The sequence below is a fragment of the Stenella coeruleoalba genome (genome assembly GCF_951394435.1).
Source record: "Stenella coeruleoalba genome assembly, chromosome: 10".
In the NCBI taxonomy this organism is placed as follows: Eukaryota; Metazoa; Chordata; class Mammalia; order Artiodactyla; family Delphinidae; genus Stenella; species Stenella coeruleoalba.
The window spans coordinates 21880459-21895544 of NC_137156.1; the positions used below are offsets into that span (position 1 = coordinate 21880459).

The following is a 15086-nucleotide window of genomic DNA, read 5'->3' on the forward strand; positions in this document are numbered from 1 at the left end:
CATGATGATCCAAAACCTTCTGGATGCAGCAAAAGCAGTTCTAAAAGGGAAATATATAGCAATACAATCTTACCTCAAGAAACAAGACAAATCTCAAATAAATAACCTAAACTTACACCTAAAGGAACTAGAGAAAGAACAACAAACAAACCCCAAAGTTAGTAGAAGGAAAGAAACCATAAAGCTTACAGCAGAAATAAATGAAATAGAGATGAAGAAAACAACACAAAAGATCAATGAAACTAAAAGCTGGGTTCTTTGAAAAGATAAACAAAATGGATAAACCTTTATCCAGACTCAACAAGAAAAAGAGAGAGGGGGCTCAACTCAATAAAATTAGAAATGAAAAAGGAGAAGTTACAACAACGGACACCAGAGGAATACAAAGGATCACGAGAGACTACTACAAGCAACTGTATGCTGATAAAATGGAAAACGTAGAAGAAATGAACAATTTTTTAGAAAGGTACAATCTCCCAAGACTGAACCAGGAAAAAACGGAAAATATGAAGAGAAGAAATGGAAAATATGAACAGACCAATCACAAGTACTGAAGTTGAAAATATGATTTAAAAACTCCTAACAGGGGTTTCCCTGGTGGTGCAGTGGTTGGGGTTCCACCTGCCAATGCAGGGGACACAGGTTCGAGCCCTGGTCCAGGAAGATCCCACAGGCCATGGAGCAACTAAGCCCATGCACCACAACTACTGAGCCTGCACTCTAGAGCCCATGAGCCACAACTGCTGAGCCCACATGCTACAACTACTGAAGCCTGCGCACCTAGACCCCATGCTCCACAACAAGAGAAACCACCGCAACTGGAAGCCTGTGCACTGCAAGGAAGAGTAGCCCTGCTCACTGCAACTAGAGAAAGCCCACGCACAACAACGAAGACCCAATGCAGCCAAAAATAAATTAAAAAAAAAAAACTCCTAACAAACAAAAGTCCAGGACCAGATGTCTTCACAGGTGAATCCTATCAAACATTTAGAGAAGAGTTAACACCTATCCTTCTGAAACTATTCCCAAAAATTGCAGAGGAAGGAACACTCCCAAACTCATTCTATGAGGCCACCATCACCCTGATATCAAAACCAGAAAAGGATACCAAAGGAAGGAAGGAAGGAAAAAAAGAAAATTACAGGCTAATATCACTGATGAACATAGATGCAAAAATGCTCAACAAAATACTAGCAAACTGAATCCAACAATACTTCAAATGGATCATACGCCATGACCAACTGGGACATATCCTAGGGATGCAAGGATTTTTCAGTATCTGCAAATCAATCAGTGTGATACACCACATCAACAAATTGAAGAATAAAAACTATATGATCATTCAATAGATGCAGAAAAAGCTTTTGACAAAATTCAACATCCAATTATGATAAAAACTCTCCAGAAAGTGGGCATACAGTGAACATACCTCAACATAATTAAGGCCATAAATGATAAACCTACAGCTAACATCATACTCAACAGTGAAAAGGTGAAAGCATTTCCTTTAAGATCAGGAAAAAGACAAGGATGTCCACTCTCAATGCTATTATGCAACATAGTTTTGGCAGTCCTAGCCATGGCAGAGAAGAAAAAGAAATAAAGGGAATTCCAATTTGGAAAAGAATAAGTAAAACTGTCACTATTTGGGACTTCCCTGGTGGTCCCATGGTTAAGAATCCGCCTTCCAATGCAGGAGACGCAGGTTCAATCCCTGGTCAGGGAACTAAGATCCCACATGCTGCGGGGCAACTAAGCTCACGTGCTATAGAGCCCACATTCCACAATTAGTGAGCCCATACACTGCAACTACTGAGCCCGCATGCTCTGAAGCCCGTGTGCCACAACTAGAGAGAAGCCCACATGCTGCAACTAGAGAGCCCATGCACCACAACTACTTAGCCTGTGCACCACAACCAGAGAGAAGCCTGCGCACCGCAACTAGAGAAGCCCACGCACCACAACAATAGATCCCGCATACTACAACGAAGATCCTGTATGCTACAACAAAGATCCCACATGCCACAACTAGACCCGACGCAGCCAAATAATAATAAAATTAAAAAGAAAAAACAAAAACTGTCACTGTTTGCAGATGACATGATACTATACATGGAAAACCCTAAAGATGCTACCAGAAAACTGCTAGAGCTCATCAATGAATTCAGTAAAGTTGCAGGATACAAAATTAATACACAGAAATCTGTCGCATTTCTATACAATAACAATGAAAGTTCAGAAACAAATTAAAGAAACAATCCCATTTGCCATCGCATCAAAAAGAATAAAATACCTAGGAATAAACCTACCTAAGGAGGCAAAAGACCTGTACTCCGAAAACTATAAGACGCTGATGAAAGAAATGGAAGATGACACAAATAGATGGAAAGATATACCATGTTCTTAGATTGGAAGAATCAGTATTATCGAAATGACTTTACTATCCAAGGCAATCTACAGATTCAGTGCAATCCCTATCAAATTATCAATGGCATTTTTCACAAAACTAGAACAAAAAAATCTTAAAATTTGTATGGAGACACAAAAGACCCCGAATAGCCAAAGCAATATTGAGAAAGAAAAATGGAGCTGGAGGAATCAAGCTCCCGGACTTCAGACTACACTAAAAAGCTACAGTCATCAAAACAGTATGGTACTGGCACAAAAACAGAAATATAGATCACTGGAACAGGACAGAAAGCCCAGAAATAAACCCATGCACCTATGGTCAATTAATCTATGACAAAGGAGGCAAGACTATACAATGGAGAAAAGTCAGTCTCTTCAATAAATGGCTCTGAGAAAACTGGACAGCTATATGTAAAAAAATAAAATTAGAACATTCTTAAACACCATAGACAAAAATAAACTCAAAATGGGTTAAAGACCTAAATGTAAGACTGGATACTGTAAAACTCTTAGAGGAAAACATAAGCAGAGCACTCTTTCATATAAATCAAAGCAATATCTTTTTTGATCCATCTCCTAGAGTAATGGAAATAAAACCAAAAATAAACAAATGGGACCTAATTAAACTCAAAAGCTTGTGTATAGCAAAGGAAATCATAAACAAAATGAAATGACAACCCACAGAATGGGAGAAAATATTCTCCCATTAATCTCCCAAGGGATTAATCTCTAAAATTTACAAACAGCTCATGTGCCTCAATATGAAAAAATAAACAACAACCCAATCAAAAAATGGCAAAAGACCTAAATAGACATTTCTCCAAAGAAGACATACAGATGGCCAAGGGGTACCTGAAAAGATGCTCAACATCACTAATTATTAGAGAAATGCAAATCAAAACTACAATGAGGGAATTCCCTGGTGGTCCAGTGGTTAGGACTCCACGCTGTCACTGCTGAGGGCCCAGGTTCAATCCCTGGTTGGGGAACTAAGATCCTGCAGGCTGCACGGCAAAACAAAACAAAATAAACAAAAAACTACAATGAGAGGGACTTCCCTTTGATCCAGTGTCTGGGACTCCATGCTCCCAATGCAGGGGGCCAGGGTTCGATCGCTGGTCAGGGAACTAGATCCCACATGCTGCAACTAAGAGTTTGCATGCTGCAGCTAAAGATCCCACATGCCACAACTAAAAAAGATCCCATGTACCGCAACTAAGACCCAGCATAGCCAAATAAATAAATAAATATTAAAAAAAAAAAGAAACTACAATGAGGGAATTCCCTGGTGGTCCAGTGGTTAGGACTCCGTGCTTCCAATGCTGGGGGCCCGGGTTCCATCCCTGGTTGGGGAACTAAGATCCTGCAAGCTGCACAGCATGGCCAGGAAAAAAACCCAAAAAACTATGAGATATCACCTCACACCAGTCAGAATGGCCATCATCAAAAAGTCTACAAACAATAAATGCTGGAGAGGGTGTGGAGAAAAGGGAACCCTCCTATGCTGTTGGTGGGAATGTAAATTGGTACAGCTACTGTGGAGAACAGTATGGAGGTTCCTTAAGAAACTAAAAATAGAACTATCATATGATCCTGCAATCCCAATCCTGAGCATATATCTGGAGAAAAACATGGTTCAAAAGGATACATGCACCCCAGTGTTCATTGCAGCACTATTTACAATAGTCAGGTCATGGAAACAACCTAAATGTCCATCAACAGATGAATGGATAAACAAGATGTGGTACATATATACAATGGAATATTACTCAGCCATTAAAGAGAATGAAATAATGCCATTTGCAGCAACATGGATAGACTTGTAGATTATCATACTAAGTGAAGTCAGAGAAAAACAAACATCATATGATATCACTGATATGCAGAATCTAAAAAAAAATTGATACATATGAACTTATTTATAAAACGGAAATAGAGTCACAGACTTAGAGAATGAACTTATGGTTACTGGGGGGATGGGTGGGGGGGAAGGATAGACTGGGAGTTTGGAGATATACATGTACACACTGTTATATTTAAAATAACCAACAAGGACCTACCATATAGCAAAAGGAACTCTGCTCAATACTCTGTAATAAACTAAATGGGAAAAGAATTTGAAAAAGAATAGATACCTGTATATGTATAACTGAATCACTTTGCTGTACACCTAAAACCAACACAACATTGTTAATCAACTATACTCCAATATAAAATAAAAATTTTTTAAAAATCCATAGGAACTGAAATCTAAAAATAAATAAATAAAAATAAAACAATAAACAACAACAACCCAGAAACAAAGTCCTATTTATAGCACAGGGAACTATATTCAATATCCTCTGATAAAGCATAATGGAAAAGAATATGAAAAAGAATATATATATATATATAAAACCGAATCACTTTGCTGTACAGCAAAAATTAACACATTATAAATCAACTATACTTCAATAAAAATTTTAAAGTATATAAAGGCAGCCATGTTAAAGAGGCCTACATGGCCCTCTTGTCAACAGCCAGCAAGTAACTGAGTAAATAAGGCCCTCAGTCCAAGAACCCTCAAGGAACAGAATCCTGTCAACAACCACGTGAACTTGGAAGCAGATCCTTCCCCAGTCAAGCCTTCTGATGAGACACTAGCCCTGTTTAACACCTTGATTTCAGTCTTGAGAGACTCTGAAGCAGAGGACCCAGTTGAGCCATACCTGGATTCCTGACACATGAAAACTATGAGATAATGTGTGTTGTTTTAAACTACTAAGTTTTGAAATAGAAATAACTAACACAAAAGGAGATACAAATGTAAGAGAAGTAAACACCCTATAGTCCTGAATTTTAATTGGAAGTATCAATAAAATATAGATGCCTTAGGTCTTTCTACTAAAAAGGCTTAGAAACAGTGAACATCCCCTGGCATCCAATTTGTGGTCTTGAAATTCTGTTTCCCCAAGAAGAAACCAAGGCTCCTTGGAGAAATGGCTGAATACAGATCTGAGGCAGGAATTATATGACATAAGCCTGAAACATCTTGTCACCATAAAGCAAGGAAGTTCCTGACTATGAGGGTCTAATGTCAGAAGCCAACTTGAAGAACTTCCCACTTGAAGATGGGAAAATTTGAGCATCAGTAAAGATAATGACAGCAGTGGACTGAAACACTTTAAGGATGTTTACATCCATGAATTCATAATTACTCTTATTTTAAAAAACTGGATTGGTCACCAACTAACTATCCTGAAAACTGGTAAATAAAAGGAAACAATCAAGGATTTATCCTGCCTTTTCCATGTGAATTATAACACTTGGTAACCAAATAGATGATAAGAAAAAGTTTCTTTTAATAAATGTATTCTTCTAGGGAATTCCCTGACGGTCCAGTGGTTAGGACTCTGTGCTTTCCCTGCCAAGGTCCCGGGTTCGATCACTGGTTCGGGAACTGAAAACTCCCGCAAGCCAGGCCACGCAGCCAAAAAAAAAAAGTATTCTTCGAGTGAATAAAGAAGGAATGATATAATTAGAATATTGTGATTTTGCCACCAATTATGAATTAGTGGATAGAGACACTATTCATCAGTGGTTGCTAACATCACAAAGAGAAACCAGACATTCTTTCTTGATGGAAGAAAGTGACACCAGGATTAAGTGGTCTTGCCAGAAAGGCTGAACCTGAATACGTTCAAGCCTTCAGACTGAACTACCAACTCCCAGGAAGTAGAAACAGAGAAAGGTGTGAAAGTACACTACAGGGAAGCATTTATCAAAATGCATACTGGGGGGCAACTACAGGATAAACAACCCCCATGCCCAGGAAATACAATGCAATGGGAAGAAAGAAATGGAGCAGAAATCCAATTAAAAGAGACAAGAGGGATTTCCCTGGTGGCGCAGTGGTTAAGAATCCGCCTGCCAATGCAGGGGACACAGGTTCGAGCCCTGATCCGGGAAGATCCCACATGCCGTGAAGCAACTAAGCCCGCGAGCCACAACTACCGAGCCCACACGCCGCAACTAGTGAAGCCTGCGCGTCTAGAGCCCGTGCTCCACAACAAGAGAAGCCACCGCAATAAGCCCACCCACCGCAACAAAGAGTAGCCCCGCCCGCCGCAGCTAGAGAAAGCCCGCTGGTAGCAACCAAGACCCAACACAGCCAAAAACAAACAAAAAAATAGACAAGACCTACCAGTCAAACACATTTTGTAGACATAATGGGGAACCTGGTTCAACTAAACATTTAGTTGAACATATATATATATGATATATGATATATATATTTAACATATATATATGATATATGATATATGATACATATGATATATACATATATATGATATATGATACATATATACATATATGATACATATATAACATATATATATGATATATGATATATGATATATATTTAACTAAACATATATATACGATAATAAAAATTGGAATGTAAGCACTTACTGGATATGTAATGACATAAGGAATAACTATTAAGCTTTTATGAGATAAAGGTATTATGCCTATGTTTTAAAAAGTATTTGTTAGAGATACATACTGGAATATTTACAGGTAAAACAGTATGTTTTTGCTTCAAAATAACAAGGGAAGGGAGTGGGTGGATGGGGACACACATGATACAAGACTGGTCAAGAGCTGCTAACTGTTGAAGGTGGGTGAGCATGTAAGGGTTCATTATATTATTCTTTCAGTCTTTGTCAACGTTTTAAATTCTTTGTAATTAAAAAAAAAAAAGCTTTTAAAACATGTGCATATGCTATGGTTCTGCACTTAACACTTGTGCTCAAGGAAGCAAGTGCACGACCTGGCACTGCAGTGTTGTTCCTAATAGTGAAAACAGGACACAACCTCAATGTCTATCAGTAGAACTGCTAAAGAAACGGGGCTCTCAATTCTAAATAGGGTAGCAGTTAAAACGGAATCCAGTACAGCCTTGACAGCACTGATGTAATACTTTATAGCTTCTTACTGAAATGGGGTCAAGAGCACAAAGGGGGCCTTCAAGCTGTGTGACCTTGAGCGAGTGACTTAACCTCTCCGTGCCTCAGTTTCACCCTCTTTAACATGGAGTTGATAATAATCATATAGATTTTTTGGGGGGGCCACGCCCCTTGGTTTGCGGGATTTTAGTTTCCCGACCAGGGATTGAACCCAGGCCTTCGGCAGTGAAAGTGCGGAGTCCTAACCACTGGACCGCCAGAGAATTCCCGTATACAGACCATTTTTTGACGATTAAATGAGTTACTACCTGTTAAGCGATTAGAACAGTGCCAGGCTCGTGGTGAGCGCTACAGAAGTATCTATTAGTAGTCGTGGTATATCTATTCCTGGAAGGCCGGCCTTCGTTCTTGGCGCAACCCGCACTGCGCCCCTCTTTCCTGGATTTTAGCCTGGAGCCCGATGCACCGCCCCCGCCCATCCCGCTCGCCCAGGGACTCACCTGAACCCGGCCGACCCGCGACCGAGACTCTTGAAACGCCGGTGGGGCCTTGGGACTTGGGCCGAAGGAGCACCGCGGACCCGCTCTCCGCTCCGCTAGGCTGACACTTCCGCTGTCTCTTTAGGCCGCTCGGAAGCTGTTTCATGTTGTCGGCCTCCACGCTTTGGGCCCATCCAGTGCAAAGAGACCAATAGGAAACTGTCCCCCTTCCCCCGCTGCCCCCAAATCCTGGGACCTCCTGTTCCTGTTCCATACAAGCCTGGCTCTTCCCTTCCATTTCGTAGCCCCACCCCATCCTGCCCCCGACTTGCCCCACAAGTGAATTTCATTTGGCCATCTGAGGAGCAGCACCGAGAGACCCAGAGAAAGGGTCGCCTGCATTGCCTTACCCCTGAGAGCTCCACACACCCGCCTGGCCTTCTTGTCTTTCCACTTGGGCACAGAGAGGTGAAGTAACTCGTCCACAGCAACACTAGTGGACGGGGACAAACCACAGCAGCGCCCTGCTACCAAGACACTCAATCTCCCACCCCGCGGCTTTCCCCGCCCTTCCTTCCCATCAGGCTCTAGCTGCCTGCGGAGTGCCTGCACCTGGCCACCCTCACGCCCCGTGTCTCCCACCCCACATTAACATCACCTGACCTCCAGGAGTCTCTCCATTTCTTCCTCTTGTGCACCAAAAGGGTATGTGCACCACCCCCTCTCCCAATACTTTCAGGACACAGCTAGTCACACAAAATAATTACTTGACAACTAGTTATGTGGCAACACCTATGTTTTCTAGATAAGGAAGAATAATAACTTTCCAGGTAGGGAAACAAAGTTTCTGGATGCTTAATAGGAAAGAGCACTAGACAGAGAGTCAGTCTCAAATACAGACAACTGTCACCTCCCAGGCATGCGACATTGGGCAATCACTTCATGTCACCAAGCTCAGTTTACTCAACTGTAAGTGTGAATGGTAAATACCCACGCCTTGCTCTTCTCTGGGTGATTGTGAGGAGCATCTGAGAAACCCCATGGGAAAGCTTTTTAGTCTATACCTTGAGGCCTTTTCACCAGCTGGTCCCACTTCCTGGATTACCCTCCCAGGTAGCACTGAGCTGACTCCCTCATCTGCTCTGTATCTTAGCTCAAATGCCTCTTAAGGAAGCCACCCCTGACCACCCTAGATAATGAAACCTCACTCCTTTAACCTGCTCCACTTTCTTCTGTTTCCAAAGCACTGTATCACCTATATATTACACTATATCGTTTACGTATTATACTTACTGTTTTTCTCAGGCAGGGTTCTCTGCTGTGTCCCAAACCCCTGCCGAGTGGCTGAGTGCCCTGTTCACTGCCTGAACTTCCCTTCTTCTCTAGGTGCTCCGCTGATCACAGGCACTGAAAATCCTTCATGACACTGTCAATGAGACTGAATGGAGGGGAGTGGTATCAGCGCCTACAACACTTTGGTCTAGATTGATGAAAGAGAAACTGAAAAAAACCTGCAACATTCCCAAATTCTCCCTTCAACTTTCTCTTTGCTGCAGGCTTACCCTATCAGGCCCTCTCTTCTCCCCCGTCTCTCCCTTCCCGTCTCGAGGCCTCTCCTCCCCTTTGCTTTTCTCCTTTACTCCTTGGGCCTCTTTTGTGACTGCATTCTCCTCTGTGAGCTTTTCTTTGCCTTTCTGGGTAGGTGAGAGAGGAAGGGGCTGTCTGAGCACTGGGGTTGGAGTCTCAGAGAGACCAAACTGAAATTCAGGGTTGAAGGTGAGTGTGGTCTGTAGTAGCAGCCTAGATAAGGACACGGCGGCTGAGACTTTGTCCCTGTGTCCTGAGATGCTCAGGGAGCACAGGGAGGACTGCAGGTCTGCACTGTGCTCTAAACATGCAACAGCTGCTTTCCCCTCACCCTGGGAGCTCACGTGAAGGGGAGGGAGGAGGCAGAGCGGAAGCTCTGTAGCAGTGGCTTTTTCCTAAAGCAAACGTTTACAGGAATTGCTTAGACTTCCCAGATAAAGATTTGGCTGAATCTGCCTATGCTAGAGGAGAGAACACTGCCTGGTTTCCCAAACCCACCTCAGCCCACCTGCCCATTGCACTTCTGGGGCATCTCACTCCTCTGAGGGTGGGGTAGGCAGTGGGGAGCACAGGTATAGGGGCAACATGCTGAGGCAGAGGTTGCAGGTGGAAGAAGGATGGGAAGGAAATGGATTTGCTGGCACCTCTAACTGATTACAAGGACCATCAGGACTGTCTGGGGCCTTGATACTCAAAGTGTATTCCATGAACCAACAGCATCAGCATCACTGGGAACGTACTGAAAATGCAGATTCCTGGGCTACCTTCTGAATTAGAATCTGTATTTTAACAAGATCTCGGGTGATTTGTAGATACTCTAAAATTCAGTAAGCACTATTCTAGGGCCTTCCCTGGTGGTCCAGTGGTTAAGACTCCATACTTCCACTGAAGGGTGCACGGGTTTGATTCCTGGCTGGGGAACTAAGATCGCACATGTCACGCAGTGCAGCCAAAAAACAAAACAAAACAAAACAAATTCAATAAGCACTATTCTAGGTAGTCTGCATTTAGCCACTGTTCTATTTACAAATGAAAGGGTCAAGGAATTTTAGAGTTTTTTGGTTGTTGTTATGGTCCCTAAGCTATAAGGAAAACCAAATGTATATACATATGCATATACATATATACACACATATATAGACTTCTTTAACTTTTTAAAAATAGACTTTGAAGACATATTTAGTACAGTATACTTTTAGGTTGAACTTTTATTTCCTTTCTTTTGAAATTCTGATTCAGATTTTGACTGTGGAGAAAAGTATAATGAGACTGTCAGCAGAGGCGTTTAACATTCTATTTCGTTCAAGCATGATACTTACAATTCCACCTACATTCATTAGATGGTATTATTTCTTTATGTAAATCATAGTGCACGTTTATTGAGAGTTATGTTTTCAGTGCTTTACAAGTTTGTATTAATTTATTCTTATGTTCCCTATGAGAAAGGTACTCTTATCCCCTATCTTACAGACAGGGAGACTGTAGCATAGGGGCATTTAATTAAACTGCCTGAAGTCACACAGCTCACAGATGGAAAGGCAGGTAATGAACCTACACAGTGTGGTGCCAGATTTGTGTGTTTAACCCTGACAGTAAATGGCCTGAGAAAGTTGGACTCCCCAGTTAAGCAGCAATCTGCCCGAGGTCAGAGGCTCCTTTTCTTGATAGAGTCTCAATGATGCTGCTCGCAATGGCCCTCCAAGTTGCTGACTAGCCTTCAAAAGGCAGTGGCAGAAAAGGCTATGAATAAAACCGGCACACTGCAAAGGTTTTAAAGTATCATCTTATTCGTTGTTTATAACAAAAATGGAAACCTTAATATGGTAATGACCTGCACTGGGAATTTGGAGTTAGATATCAAAATGGGACATGGATTTCTAAACCATCAAATCTATAGGTTTCACACCATGGGTAATGCTGCTTAATAAATGAGTTTGCCACCCATTCCGATGAAAGCAACAAAGAAATCATCCATTAAATCCCTGGGGAGACTGTGGCAATGATTTCCTATGGGAATGGGAATGACTCTTATTCCCCCAAATCTTAATTGTGTTTAAAATGTCACTTTTACAAAAAAAAAAGGCTCATCTCTGAATATCTTTTGAATGTACCCAATCTTAAAAAAAAAGTATACACAATTGCTAGTCATTTAGAGTTATTCAATATTAAATATTACTCAATAACGGCCCATCCATACCAATTTATCTCCAGGTAAGATTTGGTCCCTTTAAGAGAAATTGTTAGAAATGAACCAACGGATAGGGAAGAAGGAGGTTGCCAAGCAACTGCCAACAGTCATCCACCCAGGAGACAGCAGCACTTGGTCTGCAGAAAAGCCACACACTCCAAAGCAAAATAAATTTCACAAGAGCAAAATTAGCCACTTGAAAATCTTACTTTCCAAGATCACCTCATTTAGGGGCCCTGGTGGTTCATGGGATTAGTCCAGTTTGGCAACAGTATGGATTCTAAAATGCCTAATGAGGTTGCAATGATGACTGAAGGCTTTTCCACACTCATCACACTCATACGGTCTCTCTCCAGTGTGGCTTCTCTGATGTTTTATAAGGAGTGTTCGCCTACTAAAGCTTTTACTACACTGACTGCATTGATAGGGTTTCTCACCAGTGTGGATTCGGAGGTGCTGGAAAAGCCCCGCATTCTGGCTGAAGGCTTTACCACACTCGTTACAGCGATAGCGCTTCTCTCCAGTGTGTATCCTCTGATGCTGAACAAGGTATGAGCTCAGGCGGAAGGCTCTCCCACACTCTTCACATTCATATGGTTTTTCCCCTGTGTGGATCCTTCTGTGTCTAATGAGGCCATTGCTGGCACTGAAGGCTTTCCCACAATCCTTACATTGATAGGGTTTCTCTCCAGAGTGGCTCCGCTGATGTTCAACCAGGCCTGACCTCTGGCTGAAGGTCTTTCCACATTCTTCACATTCATATGGCTTCTCCCCAGTGTGGATTCTCTGGTGCTGAATGAGAACTGAACTCTGAGTAAAGCTTTTCCCACATTCATTGCACCTGTGACGTCTCTCTCCAGTGGGATGTCCCCTCTGCTTTTCTACCTTGCTCTCACGTTTACAAGTTTCTCTGTACTTAGAATCTAAAGGAACATCTCTTTGGAGTCTGCTATTCTCAAAATGTCCCATTTCTTTTAACACTTCTTGTTTCGATGCCAAATCCTGGTTTTCAAGTACAGTTTCACCATCTAGAATAATAAATAGATCAAACAATGTCATCTCTTTCTTTTATGAAAGAGTATAACCACAGGATGGGGAACAGGAAAATCCATATCAAGCACACATATTCTAGGAATCCAAAGAAGACCTAAATGGAGATATTGAGACCAACAGAGTTAAGGGGTCATCAGTACCTGCTGAAATGGCTGGAGGGGGTCACCCAGAGAAGGCGAGGCTTCCAGAGAGGATGTACTCAAGCAGGCACTGTGGAATGCTTACTAGGAAGCAGGAACTATTCTAAGTGTTTTATGTATACTAATTTATTAAATCTTCAAATGACTCTTTGACTCCATACTATGATTATCTCCGTTTTTACAAATGCATAAACTGAAGGCACAGGAAGGTTACTTGACCTGCCCAATGTCACACAGCTTCTAAGTGGCAGTGCTTAAATTCCAACCCAGGCAATTTGGTGCCAGAGTCCACAGTCTTTACTACCCTATACTGAACCACCAGAGATCCCCTGAATGGACCTGTGAAAGTCCTTACCTTGTTCTCCAAATTTGTGGGACCCAAAAGATTCACATTTGAGCTGTGTCACCATGGACTGAACCTGGAGAGCTGTTGATTCCTGCTTGGCCTTCAAATGCACTGCATCCCCTGAGAGCACTTCAGAATGTCCATATTCACAGTCTGGGGCCTGAAGGCAGGTAGGTATATTTGGGTTCATAAGAGGAGGATTAGAGGAATCCAGGCTAATACTCAATGAAAGAGATCATATGGAACCATATGAGACATTTTGTAGAGCAATGGCACAGTGGAAGACCCAGAGTTTAAATCCACACCCAAAAGCAGAAGGGGGAGAACAAGAGTGGCCCAATGTGATATGGTGGTTTAAAATATGTTTATAAGTTCTTTGATGCTCCTTCCATTAACTCCTCTCTCCTTGAGTGAGAGCTGTACTTAAAATGACTCATTTCTACTGAATAGAATGTAAGGCAGAAGTGACGGTATATAACTTCTGAGACTAAGTAGTAAAAAGGATGTGGTTTCATCCTTATTCTCTCTTTCTCTATTTCTCTGTCTGTCTCTTGGGGAAGCCAACTGATATGTTGTGAGGACACTCAATGAGCCCTAAGGAGAAACCCATATGGTAAAGACCTCCCGCCAACAGCCAGTGAAGAACCGAGGCCCCCTACCAACAACCATGGGAGTGAGCCATCTTGGAAGTGGGTCCACCAGCCGTAGTCAGGTCTTCAGAGGACTATAGTCTTGGTTGACATCTTCACAGCAACCTCATGAGAGGTCCTCCTAAGTGGCTCCCAAAACCCTGACTCAGAAACTGGGAGATAATATTTGTTTTTTCAAGCCATTAAAGCTTAGGGAGGCGGGTAACTTGTTACCCAGCAACAGAGAACTAATACATGAGGCTATGGCCAACCAACCTGGGTCACCAAACTTCACCCTTCGTTTAATATTCTGTGTCCAGGAGCCTATCTTCCTCCTCTCACCTGGTTCTCTGGCTCACTTAGCTCTCGCTCCAGATCTTCAACTGCAGCCACCGCCTCCTCCCCACTCTCGGGATGGTGCTTCTGCACCCAGGCCTGGAGCTCCTCGGGCAGGATGGTCAGGAACTGCTCCAGCACCAGGAGCTCCAGGATTTGCTCCTTGGTATGTGTGTCTGGCCTCAGCCACTGATGACAGAGTTCCCGGAGCCGGCTCAGTGCTTCTCGGGGACCAGGAGTCTCTTGGTAACAAAAGTGTCTAAAAAGTTGGCGGGAGGCCTCCTGGCCAGAGAAGCTGTTCTTCTTAAGGTAGGTTCCTTGGTCCCAGATAGGGTCTTCCTCCACCTTCACAATCTTAAGTCCATCCTGTTCCCCTGTTGAAGCCATTCTGGGATTAACTTAGAAGGGCTCACTCCAGCCTGAGGCAGAGGGGTAACTGATTTAAGATCCTCTGATTTAACCTTCTTTAGGAGGATGTACCTGATGAGAAAAATATGTCTTAATGGAAATTAAAAAGTAATGGGGAAAAAAAACAAAGTATAAGAACAATAAATATTATGCTATCATTTATGTTAATAAAAGGTATATATAGTATTTTACTTCTGTACGTTTAGAAATTGGAAGAAAAGGCATATGGCAGAATACATTACTGACCCCAATTCTTCACCCTTCCCTGTAGACATGTACTTTGTTGTGCCCTCCCACTGTGATTCTGGGCTCAGCCATGTGACTTGACTTGGCCAGTGTGTTACTAGCAAGTGTGATACAAGCTAGACTTGAAAAGTACTTGTGTGATTGGGCTTGCTTGCCCTTGCCTGCTATAATTACTAGGAGGATATGCTGGCTTTCAGATGATAAGAAACATGCAGAACAGAGCCAAATCACCCCCAGAGGGGCAGATGAGACCATCCTAGGTCAGCTAACTGCCAGCTAATCCCCAGACATGTAAGTGAGCCTAGCTGAGATTTGC

General features: G+C 42.4%; 1 protein-coding gene across 1 annotated transcript in view; it reads right to left on the reverse strand.

The window, feature by feature from the left end:
• Positions 1–10617: 10617 nt before the first annotated feature.
• LOC307192381 (uncharacterized protein) overlaps positions 10618–15086 on the reverse strand; it is a 60548-nt gene continuing 56079 nt past the window's right edge. The window contains exons 7-9 of the mRNA XM_079933211.1: positions 14123–14504; positions 13161–13311; positions 10618–12640 (exon numbers count right to left, since the gene is read on the reverse strand). Coding sequence (XP_079789337.1) covers positions 11865–12640; positions 13161–13311; positions 14123–14504 — 1309 coding nt within the window. The 3' untranslated portion in view covers positions 10618–11864. The remainder of the gene's footprint in view (positions 12641–13160; positions 13312–14122; positions 14505–15086) is intronic.